This window comes from Toxorhynchites rutilus, chromosome 2 (assembly GCF_029784135.1).
Source record: "Toxorhynchites rutilus septentrionalis strain SRP chromosome 2, ASM2978413v1, whole genome shotgun sequence".
Taxonomy (NCBI): Eukaryota; Metazoa; Arthropoda; class Insecta; order Diptera; family Culicidae; genus Toxorhynchites; species Toxorhynchites rutilus.
Genome location: NC_073745.1, coordinates 303244188 through 303264311, shown reverse-complemented (window position 1 = coordinate 303264311; position 20124 = coordinate 303244188). Strand labels below are relative to the sequence as shown.

The window sequence follows — 20124 nt, the reverse complement described above, 5'->3', positions numbered from 1 at the left end:
ATCAAAATCTTACATGAATACCTTATTCGATAATTCTTGTTCATGCCATGGTTAAAAAATATTCACGTTGTGTGTGACAATGTCAATTTCCTCCGGAATTCAATTTTCATCGGAATTCGAAAAATGAAAATCTTTATTGAAGAAAAAAATATATATCCAATATATTTACACCAACACAAATCTAAATTTCAATATAATACAATCTATTTTAATACAATTTGTATTTTGACGTGGGACTACGTCTAACCGGAGTATATGGGGGGGTAAAATGAAAACCTAAACACAGGAAAAAATGAAAGATTCCGAATGCTTATAACTCGAATATTGCTTACTGGATCGGAAAGATGTTTGCATCAATTGATAGGGGATATTTCTACGCCTCTATCGCAATGCATAAAATGTTATTGTTCATTAGATGAACAATTGAATAACTGTAAATAGTTAAGCTTTATCTAAACGCCCTAACTGCCTCGTTTTGATTGGCCCGATTTACGGTTTCCCCAACACAGCCATCGTAACCAAGCAGCCTTAGGGAAATCGGCATTGCAAATACATGAAAGTATGAAAACTTTTGTTCTCACCGAAATGTTTTCCCTAACACAGACTTCAAAACCAAGCAGTGTTGGAGAAATCGGCATTGCAAATACATGCAAGTCGGGGGCTTCTTCGTTCCGACTGAAATGTGTTTCTCCAACACAGACCTCAGAACCAAGGTGTTTGGGTAAATTGGCATTGCAAATAAATGCAAACTGCGAGTACTTTTGTACTCGCTTGCCTTTGTGCAGATTAGAATATGTTTCCTTAACCCGGTCTTCTAAACTTAGGAACCTGAGGAAATCGTGCATACATTAGAGGTGAATGAACTTTCAAGTTTAAAGCATCTATAGTATAAAAACAGAAGTTAAAATTGTTGATTTATGCAAGTCGGGGGTACTTCTGCACCCGCATGTTTTTTTTGCACTCCGAAAAGTGTTTTCCTAACACGGTTTACAAAAGCGGGTACGAACACAACGCTTTGGCTCGGTTATTCAAGATTGCCTTGAAGGATATGACACATGCCATTTGATGATAACGCCTGATGATAATCAATATAAAACAATATGCGTTCGACGTACATGTCAAAATCGAAACTGAGTGCTTGAAGTTCATCAAATCAAGCAAATTTGCGGTTCGAGAAGTACGTACACTTGAGAGATGCAAACTTCAGAGGGAAATGTAGGATAAAATAATCGTTTGATAATTCTACCGTTCACATATTTTGCCCAAGGCATCATACCAAACGTCAAAGGACTGGTATTAAATTTACTTGTAACGAAGACCATAATCTATCACAATGCATGGTATTTATTCAATCTCTTTACTCACAAAGCAAATATATTGATTTCAATTGAATTCGGTAATTGTTTTATTCAATCAAAAATGTTATCAATACAAACAAATGATTGCTACTTTACGGTAGTCCCACGTCAACCTTGCGGTTATATATATCTATGATATATATCCACTCATTTTTATTTTCTAAATAGTTCATCAATGAAAAAGCTGTTGAAAACCTTTTCTTACACCATATTTTAATCAATTTCGATTTCAGAGTCCGCTTTACGCTTTACGTTTTTTAAGTCAACTATATCAACTATATGAATAAAAATAGAAGGTCTATTGTGTTGCGAAGCGGAAAGGAAGGAATGGTCCGATTTGAGCCGTCGTTTTTTCGAAAAATTCGGAAAATTGAGCTTCCACATGTTCGGAATTACATCATGATAAGCGTTGTTAGTTCACTCGATGTTTGCGATAATGAAATTATTTTTTTTTCGACGTTGGAAACGGATTTTCAGGCGAAATATCGCACTCCTATATATTCTATCTATATATTGGGTTGGGAAAAATGAAATGTCGTATATTGTCAATCTATGGCAACACTTAAACATATCTTGTGTTGTACTTATCGCATCGGGCCATACTATACGACTATTTAAAGACGACTATCTGTGCTACAAGTGTCGTTTTGACAGTGTTGTGATTGTCCTTTTCAGTCTCAAGTTATAGCGCGTCAAAGATAGAGTCCACCAAGCAAGAAATTTGCCATATTTTACGTTTTTACTACCCACGAGGTAAAACTGCAACGAAGGCGGCCGAAAAAATTCGTGTAGTTCATGGACCCGATTCTGTAACGATTCGCACAGCAAAGCGTTGGTTTGATCTATTTCGTTCTGGTGTAGTGGCTGTCGAAGATACACTCCTTACTGGTAGGCCAATCGTCGTGGAAACCGATAAAATCGTTGAAATCATCCAAGTAGACCGGCATGTGAGCACTCGTTCGATTGGCCAGGAACTAGGTATAGACCATAAAACCGTTTGGAACCATTTGCAGAAGATTTGATTCCAAAAAAAGCCGGATGTATGGGTGCCACACGAGATGACGCAAAATCTTTTAGACCGAATCAACGCCTGTGATGCACTGTGAAACGGAACGAACTTGACCTATTTTTGAAGAAGATGGTGACTGGTGATGAAAAGTGGATCACGTACGACAACGTAAAGCAAAGAAAGTCGTGGTCGAAGCGCGGTGAGTCGCCCAGCCCGGATTGACGGCCAGGAAGGTTTTGCTGTGTGTTTGGTGGGATTGGAAGGGAATCATCCACTATGAGCTGCTCAACTATGGCCAGACCCTCAACTCGGTTCTCTACTGTGTGAGCTTGACTTCTTCTCCAACCCTATATCTATGACTACCGTTGTTTTAGTAAACATTTGTTTTGTATTAATTAAATTATCGATCGAAACAATTTTCGAATTCAATTGAATTCAACATATTTGCTGTGTAAGTAAAAAGTTTGAACAGTTGCCATGCTTGATCAATTTATGCATTGTAATATATTATGTTCTTCGTTACAAGTAAATTTGATGACCGTCCTTTTACGTTTGATATGATGCCTAGGACTACCAAAATGTATGAACGGAAGAGTTTTCAAACGATTATTGTATTTTACATTTCCCTTTGAAATTATTGCATCTTTCATGTTTACGTAGTTCTCGAACCGCGAAAGTTCATTCACCTCTAGTATCTGCAATGACGATTTTCCCAGGCTTCTCAGTTTAGAAGTACGTTTTAGGGAAACATATTCCGGTCTGCATAAAGACAAGCGAGTATAAAAGCTTGCTTATATTTGCAATGCGGATTCCCCTAAGCATCCCTGTTTCAAAATCCATCGTAGGGAAACACTGCTTGGTGGGAACAAAAATACCTTCTATTTGCATGTATATTTGCAAAGCGGAATCCCACACGTACATTGATTTTGAAGTCTGTGTTGGGGAAACCGTAAATCGGACCAATCAAAACGGACCAATCAAACAGTTAGGGAGTTTAGATAACGTTTGGCATATTACAGTTATTCAATTGTTTATCTCATGAAAAATAATATTTTATCAATAGTGATAGACACGTAGAAAATTTTTCTATCAATTGATGCAAACATCTTTTCGATCTATTAAGAAATGTTCGAGTTATAAGCATTCGGAAGATTTCCTGCATGTTCTGTCTTCAGGTTTTCATTTCACCCCCATATACTCCGGTTAGAAATAGTTCCAAGTCAAAAATAAAAATCTCTTTAATAAAGAAAGAAAAAAATATTCCAATATATTTACACCAATACAACTTTAAATATCAATAGATTACAATCTATTTTAATACATTTTGTTTACAACAGACGGCTGGCTAGGTTTACTGACTAGCAGAGACGAAACGGAACTGCACTAAAATCACTACAGGTGCTATAAAAACAATGGAACTAGTCACATAAAACATAACTAAACCCTAATGTTTATGGATCACGGCATGGCTCTGAGCCCGTCATGGTGGGGTGAAACGTCCCAATAGCACAGGTTATCATCGTTGATTGACTTACTTTTGATTTTGTACAAGTTGCACCTTGTGGATATGCCCATGGGTGCGATTGGTGTATTTTTCCAGCATTATTCGTGATGAATATTGAGAAATTCTACGCCAAATCAGCAAAAAAACAAATATTGACCTGATCCTCTCCATTTTTTTTAAAATTTGGTACATGTGATGGAAGGTACTCAAAATGATATTTTTTCCATTATCATATGACTAATTTAAAATCTAGTTTTTCGAGTATAATTTAATTAAGTAAATTAAAAACGTAATTTTTTCTAAAAAAATCATCAATTTTTCGACAACTTCTTCATACATCATATTTTAATCAATCTTCTGAATTTCTAGCTACGGTTTTTGAATAAAATATCAATGTTTTTTAATATGCTTCACGCCCTATTAAGAAATCAGTCGTAATTAAAATAAGCCATCTATATAACTAAAAATGGTGAGGACAAAATCCGACGAAGGAACCGTCCGTTACGAGCCGACTTCATTTTTTTCTGCCCGTAGATCAATGATATGGTAAAAAAACTGAAATTTTTTGAAATCTTTGAGGAAAACTCCGAAAAAAATAACAACTACCGAAACCTAAGATTCTTCTTCTTGAATGGCGTTAATGTTCCCTGTGGAACTTTTGCCGTCTCAACGTATGCAATAACTAGCGTCATTTCCTAATACTTATTTGAGATTTCTTAAACCGAATAACACGCCTTGAATGTATTCCGAGGGGCGAGCTCTAGAGAATACGCGTGACCACAGTGCAAGTCGAAGGAAATTTATCTGACGAAAAATCCCCCGCCCTGAACGGGAATCGAACCCGAACAACCGGCATGATGATGTGAGACGCTAACCACTCGGCCACGGGTGCACAAACCTAAGATATCATTACCTATTTTTTGACGTAGGACTACTTCTTCTTCATCTTCTTCTTTGTTTTAAAGAGGCTTTAAACTTTCCAGTTCATTCGCCTCTAGGCGTAGGACTACGTATCGGGTTGGGGAAAAAGAAATGTCGTATTTCTGATCGGAATTTGACGCTTTATTTAACATACTTAAAATTATCCAATTTATGTCAAATATGCGTCGTTTTGTTCGCAATCCACTTTTCATCACCAGTCACCATCTTCTTCAAAAATGGGTCGAGTTCGTTCCGTTTCAGCAGTGCATCGCAGGCGTTGATTCGGTCTAAAAGATTTTTTTGCGTCAACTCGTGTGGCACCCATACATCCAGCTTTTTTTGGAATCCAATTTTCTGCAAATGGTTCCGAACGGTTTTATGGTCTATACCCAGTTCCTGGCCAATCGAGCGAGTGCTCACATGCCGGTCTACTTGTATGATTTCAACAATTTTATCGGTTTCCACGACGATTGACCTACCAGTAAGGGGTGTATCTTCGACAGCCACTACACCAGAACGAAATCGATCAAACCAACGCTTTGCTGTGCGAATCGTTACAGAATCGGGTCCATGAACTACACGAATTTTTTCGGCCGCCTTCGTTGCAGTTTTACCTCGTGGGTAGTAAAAACGTAAAATATGGCAAATTTCTTGCTTGGTGGACTTCATCTTTGACGCGCTATAACTTGAGACTGAAAAGGACAATCACAACACTGTCAAAACGACACTTGTAGCACAGATTGTCATCTTTAAATAGTCGTATAGTATGACCCGATGCGATAAGTACAACACAAGATATGTTTAAGTGTTGCCATATATTGACAATATACGATATTTCTTTTTCCCCAACCCAATATTTCAGAAATGGTTTCAAATAAAAAAATAGGGCACGTTTTCATGGAATAGAAATAGAAAATGCAACGTTCGTATTACGGACAATGTAGATGAAGGAAACATTGTAGTTTAGGCTCCACCGTTTTTAGTTTATGGAGCATGGAGAGTGCTTCTGCATTACATCATTTCTGCATCTGTACTGGGGTGTACGTTTAAAATTTCGAAAACGAGACCTCTAATACCTCTTAATACTTCTATGCCGGTACCACTTAATGTACAACAATTTATTCGGAAGATAAAAGGTGTAGGAGTAGGGAGAAATGCTTGTTACTTAAAGGACCGTTTTGTTTGGTTGTTGGGTATTTTTTGTTCACTCCACTAGTGTTTACAACCGAGTGGTGATGACAGAAGGATGGTAATTGGTCATTGGATGGTGTGTATCACGACAGAAGATGCCAAAGTGGAATAAGATATGATGAAAACCGCCCTCTGTGGCCCTAGACGAGTTGCCTCTTGTGTTCTGTATGGATGAAATAAAGAAAAAAACTCACCAATGTAATATAAGATAATTATCAATATCGAACATAATTTTCAATTTTTCAAATCAATAAAAACAAGTTACTTTATTACTGAGAAAATATATTTAAAATGAAAAAGGTAATTTTCTTTTATAATTTTTACTTTCTGAGTGTTTATTCAACTTATTTCCATTTTCGATTCAAACCGAACAAACTGCATTACTCGAGAATCAAACAAGCAAACAGAACCAAATTTGGGATGTGAGGGTTTTTGGGTACGAGAAATGTTTCTATGATGGTATGACACCCCTCCCTCCTCTGAAATGGATGGGGGGGGGGGTTCCAAAAATGTTTCAATAAAACATAATCCAACCAAACATGACAATTGAGAATTTTCGGAAAACTGTGTACAAAATGGGAAAATTATTTGCAAAAATTCAATTCCCATATGTTCTACAATTTCATAGTGACAAGCGTTGTTAGTCCATTTGTTGTTTGCGCTAACGAAATTGATCTTTGTTCGAAAGTGGAAATTGATTTTAATGTGATAAAACTCACTCCTATAGTTTCTTCTATCTATATAAATAAAAATGGATCGCCGAATGTGTTGACAAGAGCCAAACTTGAGGAAGGAATTGTCCGATTTAGGGCTGTTTTCATTCTATCATATTTTCTGTATTAAACATTTATTCCATGTAACGGAGAAACATGCTATTTGCAAGTGGTTGGAAAATCGTAAACGAGAACGAGAATTGTGTCTGAAAATAATCCCCTAATAATAATATTATAATGACGAGTTTTGGAAGAAGTTCTAGGAATTTTCTAGTAAAAGGTAATTTAAAAGGGTACATTAGAAGATCAATCAATGAACGTGCGCTTAGTAAGAAAACGTGAATGTAATAACGAAAAATAAATTTTGGGCGGGGCGAAGTTTGCCGGGTCAGCTGGTATATTATAAAATAAAAGAGATGATTATTGGACATAAAAATTTGATGCGGGGTGATTTGGACCAGTGTGTGTTTCATCGAAAAAAAAACATACTTATTTTTATTTAATGTATTTTGGGATAATGTTACAATCAGTAACAGTGTTCTGGGATCGATACCAGGTTTCTTGGCCAAATTCCAGACCAGAAAAATTGGATTGAGACCATCTCGAATTCTGCAGGGATCTTTCCACTGTTGTTCGAGCATCTTCAAACACTTTCGATACTTTGTCAAAGAAAATCCGTTCTTGATGGCCTGCGTTGCCCCTTCGTGGTTCTCCTTCTTCCAACGTTGTCTGCGTTGTCTTTTTGTAGTGGCATCTGGAATCAATTAGACCAAAGAAAAGCATCAAACCTGTAGGATCAATTCACCCTACAGAAACGTGTCCATGTCACCCCACAACATGCAAAAATTAAAATGCAATTAATTCCATTTATTGTTATCAAACTGACAGTTTCACTGCATCAAATTGTTCCTCTTCTGTAGACGAACAGAACTTTACTGCACAATATACGAAAAGTTTATTTAATCAGCGGGAAAAACTTCGAAACCACGATCGAGAAACTCACATTTTTTGGCAATCAATGTGTTCAAGCTACCGTTTCCTTCCACCCGTCGAATTTTATCAAAGTTTTTTTACGTTAGGTACATACGGTTCAACAATTAAAAAAGATGACATTGTGAAAAATCCAAGTTGAGCCGTACTTTTTGAGATAAAGGGGTGATCCAAATCACCCCGTGTTACTTACTTGCAGCTGCAATGTTTTCGTTGCTTCGTGTGGGGCGGCTTCTGGTTGGCACGGAACAAATGTACCGGTAAGTTTCTTGGTTTTTTTTTTTTCAAAAATTAATGCTTTATTCTGCAAAAGTGGTTACAAATTGAATATATTTTTTGAATACAAAAATATTCTTTGAATACAAAAATATTCTTTGAATACAAAAATATTCAAAGTTTTGCCCATCGCTAGGCACAACTTTTTCCCATCTTTCTGGCAATTTACGGATCCCTTTGCGAAAATAATCGGCCGGTTCGTCGGCTAACCACGAATCGATCCGATTTTTGACTTCATCAAAATTGAAGAAGTGCTGGTCAACCAGGTCATGTTGCATCGATCGAAAAAGGTAGTAATCGGACGGAGTAATGTCTGGAGCATACGACGGGTGGGATAGGGCCTCCCATTTCAGCGTTTCCAAGTACGTTTTGACCGGTTTCGCGACATGCGGCCGAGCATTGTCGTGCTGCAAAATAACTTTATCGTGTCTTGTGGCAGTTTTTCCTTCAGTGCAAGGCTCAAACGCATCAATTGTCGTCGGTAGAAGTCCCCCGTAATGGTTTCATTCGGTTTTGGCAGCTCATAGTACACCGCACCCAGCTGATCCCACCAAATAGCAGCATAACCTTCGGGCCGTGAATACCGTTTTGTCTCATATTCCGAACACTTAAGCTTCATTTTAACATCATTTACATGTATCTTCATTTTAACATCATTTATAGGCTTCATTTTAACATCATTTACATGTATCAATATAGCCAATAATTTATAATATTAGACATTTGCAAAAAAGTGACAGTCAAAACCAATGATTAAATGTTTGCGTTATCAAATTCGTAAAAAAAACAAGCATCGTTCATTTTTCCGTTTTCGTAGTTTGTTCAACTATTTTGTTTATTGTTTTCATGTTAAGTTCCAGAATTTGTACGAATCTACAATAAATGGATGAAAAAACGTTATTTTATGCAGAAATCTTCATTAAAATTAGTGTTCGGAATATGAATCAAGTTTCTACGCATGATTCAAATTGCGAACACTTCATTTTTAAATGTGAATTTACTGAACTTTAATGTTATAAATAATTTAATAATTAGAACCTTGACATTCTTTTGATTATAGATTTCATTTTAACATCGTTTACAGGTATTGATACCGATATAGCGCCGTTGGTCCCGAAACCTTATAAACTATAAAAAAAAAACAAATACAATCAATTATTACGGAAGCAAGATCCAATTTTTTTGCGAGTATAACATTTTTCCAAAAAATACTGGCCGATTGACTTTAATTTGATATATCGATCATTTGAATCGGTCCAGTAGTTTAAAAGTTATGATTTTTATTTTAAACTGTATTTTTGCTGTTCGGAATTTGAGACAAAAACGATTTTTTAGTTTTTTTAGATTTTTAGTTTTTCACCATAGATATGTATGTGTAAATCAATTTATTTGTAGTCAAATAAGAAAGAAGACTATAGTGTATCCAAAAATCAATTTAATCTCGCGAAAAAGTACCATTTTTGAGCAATGATACACTGTTTAATGGCCTTCAGCCTCAATGTTCGGAATTTGATACAAAACGGTATTCATGGTGAAAAACTAAAAATATGTTTGATCACTTTTGTCTCAAATTCCGAACAGCAAAAATGAATTTTTCAAAGAAAATCATAACTTTTAAACTACTGGACCGATTCATATGATCGATATACCAAATTAAAGTCATTTAGCTAGTCTATTGTGGAATAATGTGATGCTCGCAAAAAAATTGGATTTTTTTTTAGTATCTGTATTATAGTGATTTTCAACTCATTTAGCTGGTTCCTCACTTTTACTTCCATTTTTGGAAGAAGTGAGTGAGTGAGAATTGAACTCGTGACCTTTAGCGTGAGAGGCATGGATGTTACCACTACGCCAGATCGCCTCCACAAAAATTGGATTTTGCTTTTGTAATTATTGATTGTATTTGTTTCTTATAGTTTACATGGTTTCGGGACCAAGGGCGCTATATCGATATCGATACCTATAACCCAAAAAATGTCAGGGTTTTGAATGTTAAATTATTTATAACATTACAGTTCAGTAAATTCACATTTAAAAATGAAATGTTCGCAATTTTAATTTGCGTTGAAATTTGATTCATATTCCGGACACTAATTTTAATGAAGATTTGTGCATAAAACATCATTTTATTTCATCCATTTATTGTGAATTCTTACCATTTCTAACACATAACATGAAAATAACACACAAAATAGTTGAAAAAACTACAAAAACTGAAAAATAAACGATGCTTGTTTTTTACAGAATTTGTTAACGCAAACATTTTATCATTGGTTTCGATTGTCACTTTTTTGCAAATGTCAAATATTATATATTATAGGCTGTATCGATATCTGTGAATGATGTCAAAATGAAGCCTTTACCTCAAAGAATGTCTGTGTTTTCATTATTCAATTATTTATAACATAAAAGTTTAGTAAATTTACATTTAAAATGAACTTTTCGGAATTTGAGACAAAACAGTATTCCGCGCGGCCGTCGATGTTGATGCATGACCGGGGTATCCATACGTTGCCCAGCGTTTAGGATTGTCGTAATGGACTCACTTTTCATCGCCAGTAACGATTTGATGCAAAAAAACCTTTATTTTATGCCGTTGGAGCAGTTGTGCGCACGTGAAAAAACGGCGTTCGACGTCTTGTGGCTTCAATTCATACGGCACTCAATGTCCTATCTTTCGGATCATTCCCATTGCTTTTAAACGATCGGATATGGTTTGCTGAGCTACTCCAAGTGTATCTGCAAGTTCTTGTTGCGTTTGTGACGGATCTTGATCGAGTAAAGCCTCCAATTCTTCATCTTCTAACTTTTTTGGCGATTCGGAACGTTCTTGGTCTTCCAAGACAAAATTACCACTTTTAAACCGTGCAAACCACGTCGACACGTTCGCTCAGTTGGAGCATGGTCACCATAAACTTCCACCAAAATGCGATGACTTTCCTCAGCTTTTTTCTTCATATTGAAGTAATGAAGTAACGCTCCCCGCGAAAACACTCTCGTTGGTACGAATTTCGACATATTCGTAGTGGCAAAAAACTATGTTGTTTATGCTTCAACTTTTTGACATATACTGAAAAAGATGCGCAATGACAGTAGCTTTCCAACGAATGTCTGAAAATTTGATTCACTGAAATAATAAAGGGTGTGTCACATCAAATTGCATCACGGAAAAAACGCTGTAGAAATTTAATTTTTAGAAATTATATCTTCAGCTTTCGCTTATAATCAGATAAGAGTGTATAGATCACGTTGGCCATGCTTCACTGTAAATTTTTCGTAAATTTGGAAAAATGTCGTCGAACGAAAAAGAGCGTCGTGAATTAATCCAGCACTCATTTCGAGAATCCGGAGTTGTCACATCGGGACATCGGTAAGATGCTGGGAATCGTCCAATCCACGGTCAGCAGAGTACTAAAACGATACTTCGAGAACCTAACCATCGACCGGAAGGTAAAGAACGGCAAAAATGGATGCTCCGTCAGTGAAAAAGATCACAAGCGCGTAGTTAAGCAGTTTAGACGTGATCCGAGAAGTTCGGTCCGGGATGTCGCCAATAAGCTGAATTTGTCAAGTTCATTCGTCCAGCGGACCAAGCAGCGGGAGGGCCTGCGTACATACAAGGTTCAGAAGGCTCCTAACCGCGACGAAAGGCAAAACATGGTGGGGAAGACGCGAGCCCGGAAGCTGTACACCGAAATGCTGACGAAGCCGCATTGCCTGGTAATGGACGACGAAACTTACGTCAAAGCGGACTTTCGTCAGCTGCCGGGCCTGTTGTTCTTCTCCGCAGAGGACAAATTCAGCGTTCCGGAGGAGATTCGCAAGCAGAAACTATCCAAGTTTGTCAAAAAGTACATGGTGTGGCAAGCGATCTGCTCTTGCGGAAAGCGGAGCGCCCCCTTCGTGATGACCGGCACGGTAAACGGGCAGGTTTACCTTAAGGAGTGCCTACAGAAGCGCTTACTACCACTATTGAAGCAGCACGAGGGCCCGACCATCTTCTGGCCGGATCTCGCTTCGTGCCACTATTCAAAGGACGTGTTGGAGTGGTACGAAGCCAACGGGGTCACCTTCGTGCCATAGGAAATGAACCCGCCCAACGCGCCGGAGCTTCGCCCAATAGAGAAATATTGGGCGATTATGAAGCAGGCCCTCCGGAAGAACCCAAAAGTTGTCAAATCGGAGGCGGACTTCAAGAGAAAATGGATTTCTGTTCAAAAAAAACTACAACCTGACGTTGTACAGAACCTTATGGACGGGGTAAAGAGGAAGGTGCGAGCATACGGGCTTGGGCTCGAAGTATGAATAAAAAGAAAATGCCAAAAGTTGTTTAATAGTTTTTATTTTACTGTCTAAAATTTTCAAAAGGATCGGTCTACTGGGCGAATTTCTACAGCGTTTTTTCCGTGATGCAATTTGATGTGACACACCCTTTAATCAAGTTACACGGTCGAAAATTGGAGTAAGCGCTCTTAAAGTTGCAACCACCGACTACGAAATTCGGTAGAAATTTTTAGTAATTATTGGGCATTGTTCGTTTGTATGTTTCACCATCATGAAAATGTTGATTTTGATTCACCTTTTGACAGATCATGAAAAAACAAATTGTGGGTTCATTGACATGAAGACACGAAACTGTCGCTAATTGATGACCCGTTAGATGCTTGTAGCCTCTATTCTTTTGTCGAGTATTTATAACTGTATTCATAACTGATTTTTTTTATATATAGCGCATTTTATGATATAATTTTCAACACATACTGTTATAAATTCTACATCCACTGAACAAGAAATCTTTCCATCGAACCGTGGTAGGAAAAAAACTAAAGACTTATTCCTCGGGAACCAAATCAGACCAGACCTGGAACCAAATAGAATTTTTGAAGATATGAAAAAAATGAAGATTTGAGAAGAAAGTAGTAAAGCTTCTTAAATAAATTGAAGTTGGATCTACAATAATTGTTTGTAAAACTATATAAATTTAGCTCAAACATACTTAAACGGGAAGAAATGTTGCCATGTACGACTCACATTGAACACTGGCAATAAGCGCATTATCATGTCATCAAAACTACCAACTATTCTGAATCTCTTTCAACCACAAGCTTAATCATTCAATCTGGATGGTGTTTTGTGGTAATTGACCACTGGTATCTTCTTCTGCCAGCAAATTTCCCAAAATCTAATACTAATTGCTCCTGGCCTCCATTTCCAACATCTTCCTTTTTTACTAAACGGCACTCTGAATGAATTGAGATTGGGTAAAAGTTATTCTTCTCGCCGACCATCTCTCAACCCATCTGTATTCGATATCCCTTTCAACAAGCCCATGCACAGGTTCATCCGGTCAAAGAAACTTTGTGTATAATCTTTGGTAATGTTTCTCCCCCTTTCCAGCTTTACGAGCAAAATCTTTGCGGCAAAACGACGGCAGGAGCAATTCTCTGAGCCTCCCTCGCGTGGAATTAATGGTGCTTAAATTAGCGTTCGGAACTGTTTTGCAGAACATTCTGCGCGAGAAACGAGTGTCTCAAAGATAGATAGAGCGAGGTTCTGCTTTTTGCCCCAACACAAGATGTCATTAATTTTGTGAATGGAGAGGCTCCTCGGTAGTGGCCTTTCACAAGTGTGTCCATAATGTGATAGTAGAGGGAATCCCTTACGAGAAAAAAAAAGGAACAGGAACATCATCTCATTTCACAGGGAGATCACTGGGTGGCATTCGAGCGAGTGGAAAGTTGAAGGATAAGGTTACAATGAAAAGAAAACACACAGACACTCCGACGAACGGCAGGTAATTACGAAATTGGGTCATGTATTTTTGCCACTGAGCATGGGCGAGATGGGGATGATGCGTCTGCTGGTGTGCTCGACTTCATAACAATTTGGACAACAGGGTGTCCTTCAGATCCTTGATGAAACACCTTTTCATCTTGACTACTTTCTTGATTGGTTTCGTCAGGCTCTTAAGGCCACCTCCATCGCTTTCCGAAGAAGTGTTGTCATCCCTGCAACTATCAGCATGGTGATGGTGGCCGTGATGATGATGATAGTAGTGATGATGGTGATGAATATTGGTGTAACTTGAAGCTGAAATGTTCAAAATTAGAAAAAAATATATTTTGGAAATCACTGATTATAATCCCTAATACCCAGCTGCTGCTGTTCATCAGCTGTTTGTAGCGACATCATTTTATTTCCGCGAATTTTGCCTATCCCAAGAACCGCTTCCATCTGAAAAAAAAAGTTCTGCACAAATTTACGTTTCAAAAACGAGCATTCACTCACCTCTCCCCTAATCCATTTGATGAAATGGGATGTACTAGCGATTTTCAGAAAACCATCCGGATTACAGAAGCCGTTGACTGTGTCCAGTGTGGGAATCACTCCTCGCACAGTCCAAACGCCGTTATCCTCGATGAACATTCCACCGCCAGAGTCTCCGGTGCAAGCATTGCTTCCTGCAACTCATTTTTAAATACAGTAATTTCAATTTATCTACATATCAACATTATTTGTACCATTCGCTGGTCCCAAACAAATAACGCCATCCGTCTGGCTTGCGCTTTTTAAACACAACGTTACGTCCACTATGGGTAGTCTGGTTTCCTGCAGCGTATTTGTCATCACGAAGGACCACGGTTGTTCATAACCCCAGCCTACGATGGTACCGACTGTTCCCAGTAAATTTGATTTTCCAGTGTCACTCTGCTTGGGTATACAAGCCGGCTGGATGTAATCGTTGAACTGCACGGTGATCGTTAGTTCAAGCAGAGCAATATCGTTGGTCCTGCTAATCGGATCCCACTGTGCATGGGGAGTGATTTTCCCCACGCGAACTTCCCGCATGGTAGCGGAACTCTCGAATAAATCGTTTTGTCCAAGCTGGACAACAATTGTACCACTCCGGGGCTTCCAATCCGATTCATGCACACAGTGAGCCGCCGTTAGTGCGAACTGATCACTTATCAGCGTTGCACCACAAAGGTATTTCTTCTGGCGTTCTTTGAACTCGTAGACCGCCACATGCCAAGGCCACTCACCGGAATAGCTGCGGGCTCCGTTCACAATTAAACTGCGCTTGTTGATTTTTCTCTTACCACAATCTAAGAGGGGTTCATCTTCTTCCACTGATTCACTGATCGCCTCGGAACGTTCAGTGAACCCTTCCAAATCAGCTTCCCGAAGGATATCTTTCATCCAATTGCGGAAGTGGCGAATTTTCGTAAACCCAGCATACCCTGTCGTATCACACAACGTTTGTTCGCCCTGACGAAGGGCGGTAAATGAAACAATCCCCCGGAGTACCCACCGATCCCGGCTATACGATACCAATCCGCCACCCGAGTCTCCATTGCAAACACTTGTTCCGTTCGTGTATCCAGCACAAAACATTCCCTCGTAAATGCTATGCGAGAACACAGACGGATTGCTTTCCAAACAGCAGGTATAGTTCACCAACGGCAACTCCGTCATTCGGAGCCACTTCGAAACGGAATCATACTCCGTATATCCCCAGCCAGGAACCTTTCCATGCAGGCGATAGAAATCAATCCTCTCATCTTCGCTCAAATCTAAACAAACTGGCAACACTCGCTCCGTAAATATCACCCGTCGATCCAACTCCAGCAACGCAATGTCATGTTTGTATCCTCCCGAACGATACTGATCGTGCACCCGTACCTCACTCAAACCCACCTCTTCGATACATTCGTCCTCTTCCTCTTGGTCCAACTCGTGCATCCCCAATCGCACCTTGAGCCTTCGAGCCGTCATCTTGTACCCATTGTTCGGATTGACCACACAGTGCGCCGCCGTGAGAACGAAGCGTTCCGTAACGAGCGATCCACCGCAGCAATACTCGAACTTGCCTCCCTCCTCACAGAGCAACGCCGCATGCCACGGGAACTCTCTCCGAAGTGCCTCAGATGGACGGGATGGCAAGGCCCCACTGGTGGGTTGCAATTTGGGAACGCCACATCGAATCGGCTGGAACAGTCGATCGCAGCCAGCGCCAGGGCTGGCGCCCTGGCTGTCAGCAGTGACAATCAGCTGTAGCAAAAACGCGAATATTGGAGCTGCGTGCGCGGCGAACATTTTACTTGAACTGATTGGTGCGATTTTTTGGCTTCCGAGAATCGCGGCTTATCCCGCGAAAATAAAGTGCGTACAATCAAAACGGTGGAAGTTGTAGGGTGAAGTGGTACTGTGCGCCACCCCGTAGAAGGAGAATTCTACCAATGATTCAACATTGATAGAATTTCAACAAACTGGTTTAGATCAGCTATCATCAATAATATTATTATACCGGCAAACCTTTTTTTGTGCTTTAAAAAATCGTGTTCGGTACACATTTTGAAAAAAAACTTTTTTTGCGCGGTAGATAGGGACCGCATAAAAAAAAGTTTCCCCCAAGAAAATAACTCAAATCCACGCCTTTCCCCGTTCAGTTTCCTTTTGTTTCCCTTCTTTGCGATGGGACACTTTGCCTTTTTGGTTGCGCGTGGCTGTTTTGTGCTTTTAGTTGCATGTCGAAACGTGTTGCTGTTAGAAATCATGTCATGCAAAAACTTCAAAAATCTCACAAAAAACCGCACAAGAACAGAAAACCGCACAAAAAAAAAACCGCACAAAAACAGGTTTTACTGTATTATTATAAACTATTTCGTATGTTAAACAATAACGAAAACCTAAGAAATCATTACTACGACTTTCAGTAGTGGTGCCAATTTAGAAAAGAGTGCACGTTTTTGTGAATTTAAAATCAGGAAGTGGGCAAGGTTCACGTTTGACTATCGTTGATTTAATGATCATTCGTTTGAAGTTGAATCTGAATCAATTCTCAATGAATTGATGAATGAATATTTCGGGGAATTCGAAAACGAGAGAGTTGCGTTGGAGGAATAAAGTTTTGAGCCCCAATACCTCTTTGTCGACTGAACGAAGTGACATGATTATCACTTCATTCGAAAGATACAAACGAAAAAAGTTGTGTGTTGCGATTTTTCTCAAGTGGAAACCTTTTTAGATGCTGGGGCTTTCTTGGTCGCTTTCTTAGTAGTAGCATTTTTCTCGCCGGTGGATTCCCTTTCGGCCATAGGGGGGAATCTTTAACGAATCTGACGCACCAATGCCGTTTGTGTGCATAACCAGGATCTTGGTGACACTGCTCATCAGCGCTTTCATGATGAACGAGGATAGCTTCGCCACAACAGCGACAACATGCTCCAATCGCTGTACAATTATAACTGATCGGATTCCCGAGCAGGCACTCGCTTATATACAGATTTCTGTGATTTCAATAGTCTAATTGGAAAGCAGTTTTAAGGCTATTGAAACACGTTTTCGGATCAATAAGTAACAAGTATGAAGTGTTTATCATACTATTTTGTCCGATTGTTCAGGAGGTATTAACGTTCAAAATCTTGTTGCTCCAGCGTAACATTCTCGTTTTTGATAAAGGGTGTGTCACATCAAATTGCATCACGGAAAAAACGCTGTAGAAATTTAATATATAGGAATTATATCTTCAGCTTTCGCTTATAATCAGATAAGAGTGTATAGATCACGTTGGCAATGCTTCACTGTCAATTTTTCTTAAATTTGGAAAAATGTCGTCGAACGAAAAAGAGCGTCGTGAATTAATCCTGTGCACTCATTTCGAGAATCCGGAGTTGTCACATCGGGACATCGGTAAGATGCTGGGAATCGTCCAAACCACGGTCAGCAGAGTACTAAAACGATACTTCGAGAACCTAACCATCGACCGGAAGGTGAAGAACGGCAAAAATGGATGCTCCGTCAGTGAAAAAGATCACAAGCAGTTTAGACGTGATCCGAGAAGTTCGGTCAGGGATGTCGCCAATAAGCTGAATTTGTCAAGTTCATTCGTCCAGCGGACCAAGCAGCGGGAGGACCTGCGTACATACAAGGTTCAGAAGGCTCCTAACCGCGACGAAAGGCAAAACATGGTGGGGAAGACGCGAGCCCGGAAGCTGTACACCGAAATGCTGACGAAGCCGCATTGCCTGGTAATGGACGACGAAACCTACGTCAAAGCGGACTTTCGTCAGCTTCCGGGCCTGTTGTTCTTCTCCGCCGAGGACAAATTCAGCGTTCCGGAGGAGATTCGCAAGCAGAAACTATCCAAGTTTGCCAAAAAGTACATGGTGTGGCAAGCGATCTGCTCTTGCGGAAAGCGGAGCGTCCCCTTCGTGATGACCGGCACGGTAAACGGGCAGGTTTACCTTAAGGAGTGCCTACAGAAGCGCTTACTACCACTATTGAAGCAGCACGAGGGCCCGACCATCTTCTGGCCGGATCTCGCTTCGTGCCACTATTCAAAGGACGTGTTGGAGTGGTACGAAGCCAACGGGGTCACCTTCGTGCCAAAGGAAATGAACCCGCCCAACGCGCCGGAGCTTCGCCCAATAGAGAATTATTGGGCGATTATGAAGCAGGCCCTCCGGAAGAACCCAAAAATTGTCAAATCGGAGGCGGACTTCAAGAGAAAATGGATTTCTGTTCAAAAAAAACTACAACCTGACGTTGTACAGAACCTTATGGACGGGGTAAATAGGAAGGTGCGAGCATACGTGCTTGGGCTCGAAGTATGAATAAAAAGAAAATGCCAAAAGTTGTTTAATAGTTTTTATTTTACTGTCTAAAATTTTCAAAAGGATCGGTCTACTGGGCGAATTTCTACAGCGTTTTATCCGTGATGCAATTTGATGCGACACACCCTTTACTTTGAACTTTCACAGAAATGAAAGACAGTATAGTCTGGCAACGTCAACTCGAATAACGAAAATCGCAGATAACGCGATACACGACTAAAATGAACGGCAAACGAAAAAATAAAAATATATCAGCATGTTTTATCAATAAAGAAATCATTCAACTTTCCATCTGTAAGATCGTGTATACCAGAGGACAGATAATGTAAAAGCCATGACAAAAACAAAACATCAAGAGCTTACCATTCACTAAAAACTTCGGAAAGATCTATAGAATTACTACTATGGAGCTCGCTTCGGCGGATAATCCGCACCACGAATCATCGGGGTTCTACGGTAATAAATGCAAGCAGTGTTGCCACATTTTAATCTGTACCAGAGGGGTTAAAAATCTTTCTCATCTGTACTTTTTCACCGGAAATCTGTACCATCGGAAATATTCGTTGTAGAAATGAAAAGCATGAAAGCATGAAAAAACACTCATTTATTTACTACATTTACATTTGCAAGCCCTTCGTGTGTTTTATAATGCGTATACATAGTTTTTTTGAATCTAGATTGCGATTTATCATGAATTAATTTTTTTTTAAATCGCTTCAAGCGATACTGCGGCGTAAAAGTCGTCATGTACCTTAATGTTGTTTTGTTCGAATGTGAGAAAATTTCACACGCGGAAAAAATCTGTACCAATCTGTACTTTTTGACGAAAATCTGTACTCTGTACTGTACAGAATCTGTAACAAAAATAACGAAACAATCTGTTCCTTTCCAGATAAATCTGTACGTGTGGCAACACTGAATGCAACGTTCGTTCGTTACAGGTAGTTACATACAATGTGTATGGAGAAAATATTGCAATTTAAGCTCCGCCCGTTTTTAATTTAATGAGTATAAAAAGCTATTCGCGATTTCATCGCATTTACAGTTCATCATGTTTTCCAAATAGAGTTTCGCAAGGTCGACGGTTGTGTAAAGTTTTTTTAAAATAGGCCTTTTTCAAGGCTAGATGCAAATAAACTGATACGTTTTCCAGCCTCTATAATACAAACCATGATCATCATTATTCAAGCCCTCGCTCCACCTATCAGACAGCGGTATTTCTCATTGTTGATGTCAGGCACAGCTGTTTTGCTCGATACAGAGAGAGAATATAAGATAGATACCGCACACAGTGGTGCAATTTGGTTGCATGCCGTCTGGTGGAAAGTGCTTCTGTATTTTGCGTCACATCATTTCTAACTCTGTAGGGGCGATGGGGGGTAAGACGGACATGTTAAGGAAAACTTCAATTGTACCTTTGGAAACTCATGTTTTCCAAAACTTAAAAGCAGTTTCTTACAGTTCAATATACTGATTTTCGAAATAATAGGCCAAACATTTTATAAAAATGTGTTTTTTCATGTTTTTTTTACTGAAATTGGAACAA

General features: G+C 39.3%; 2 protein-coding genes across 6 annotated transcripts in view; one reads left to right on the top strand and one right to left on the bottom strand.

Annotated features, from left to right (window-relative positions):
- Positions 1-20124, top strand: part of LOC129771009 (uncharacterized) — a 493902-nt gene that overhangs the window by 131656 nt on the left and 342122 nt on the right. The window lies entirely within an intron of this gene.
- On the bottom strand, positions 13666-16127 carry LOC129771012 (transmembrane protease serine 9-like). Its single transcript, XM_055774243.1, has 4 exons — positions 14484-16127; positions 14251-14423; positions 14115-14196; positions 13666-14052 (listed from the first exon to the last, which is right to left on the bottom strand). The coding sequence occupies exons 1-4, from the start codon at positions 16057-16059 to the stop codon at positions 13838-13840; spliced, it is 2046 nt and encodes a 681-aa protein (XP_055630218.1). The 5' UTR covers positions 16060-16127; the 3' UTR covers positions 13666-13837.

Bases quoted from the DNA above. Each gene is read 5' to 3' on its own strand.
- LOC129771012 (XM_055774243.1), bottom strand. From the start codon at position 16,059: ATGTTCGCCGCGCACGCAGCTCCAATATTCGCGTTTTTGCTACAGCTG. The intron at 14,197-14,250 runs GTGAGTGAATGC...TTTTTTTTTCAG, and splicing joins TCAAATGGATTAGGGGAGAG to ATGGAAGCGGTTCTTGGGAT. The intron at 14,053-14,114 runs GTATTAGGGATT...TGAACATTTCAG, and splicing joins TGATGAACAGCAGCAGCTGG to CTTCAAGTTACACCAATATT.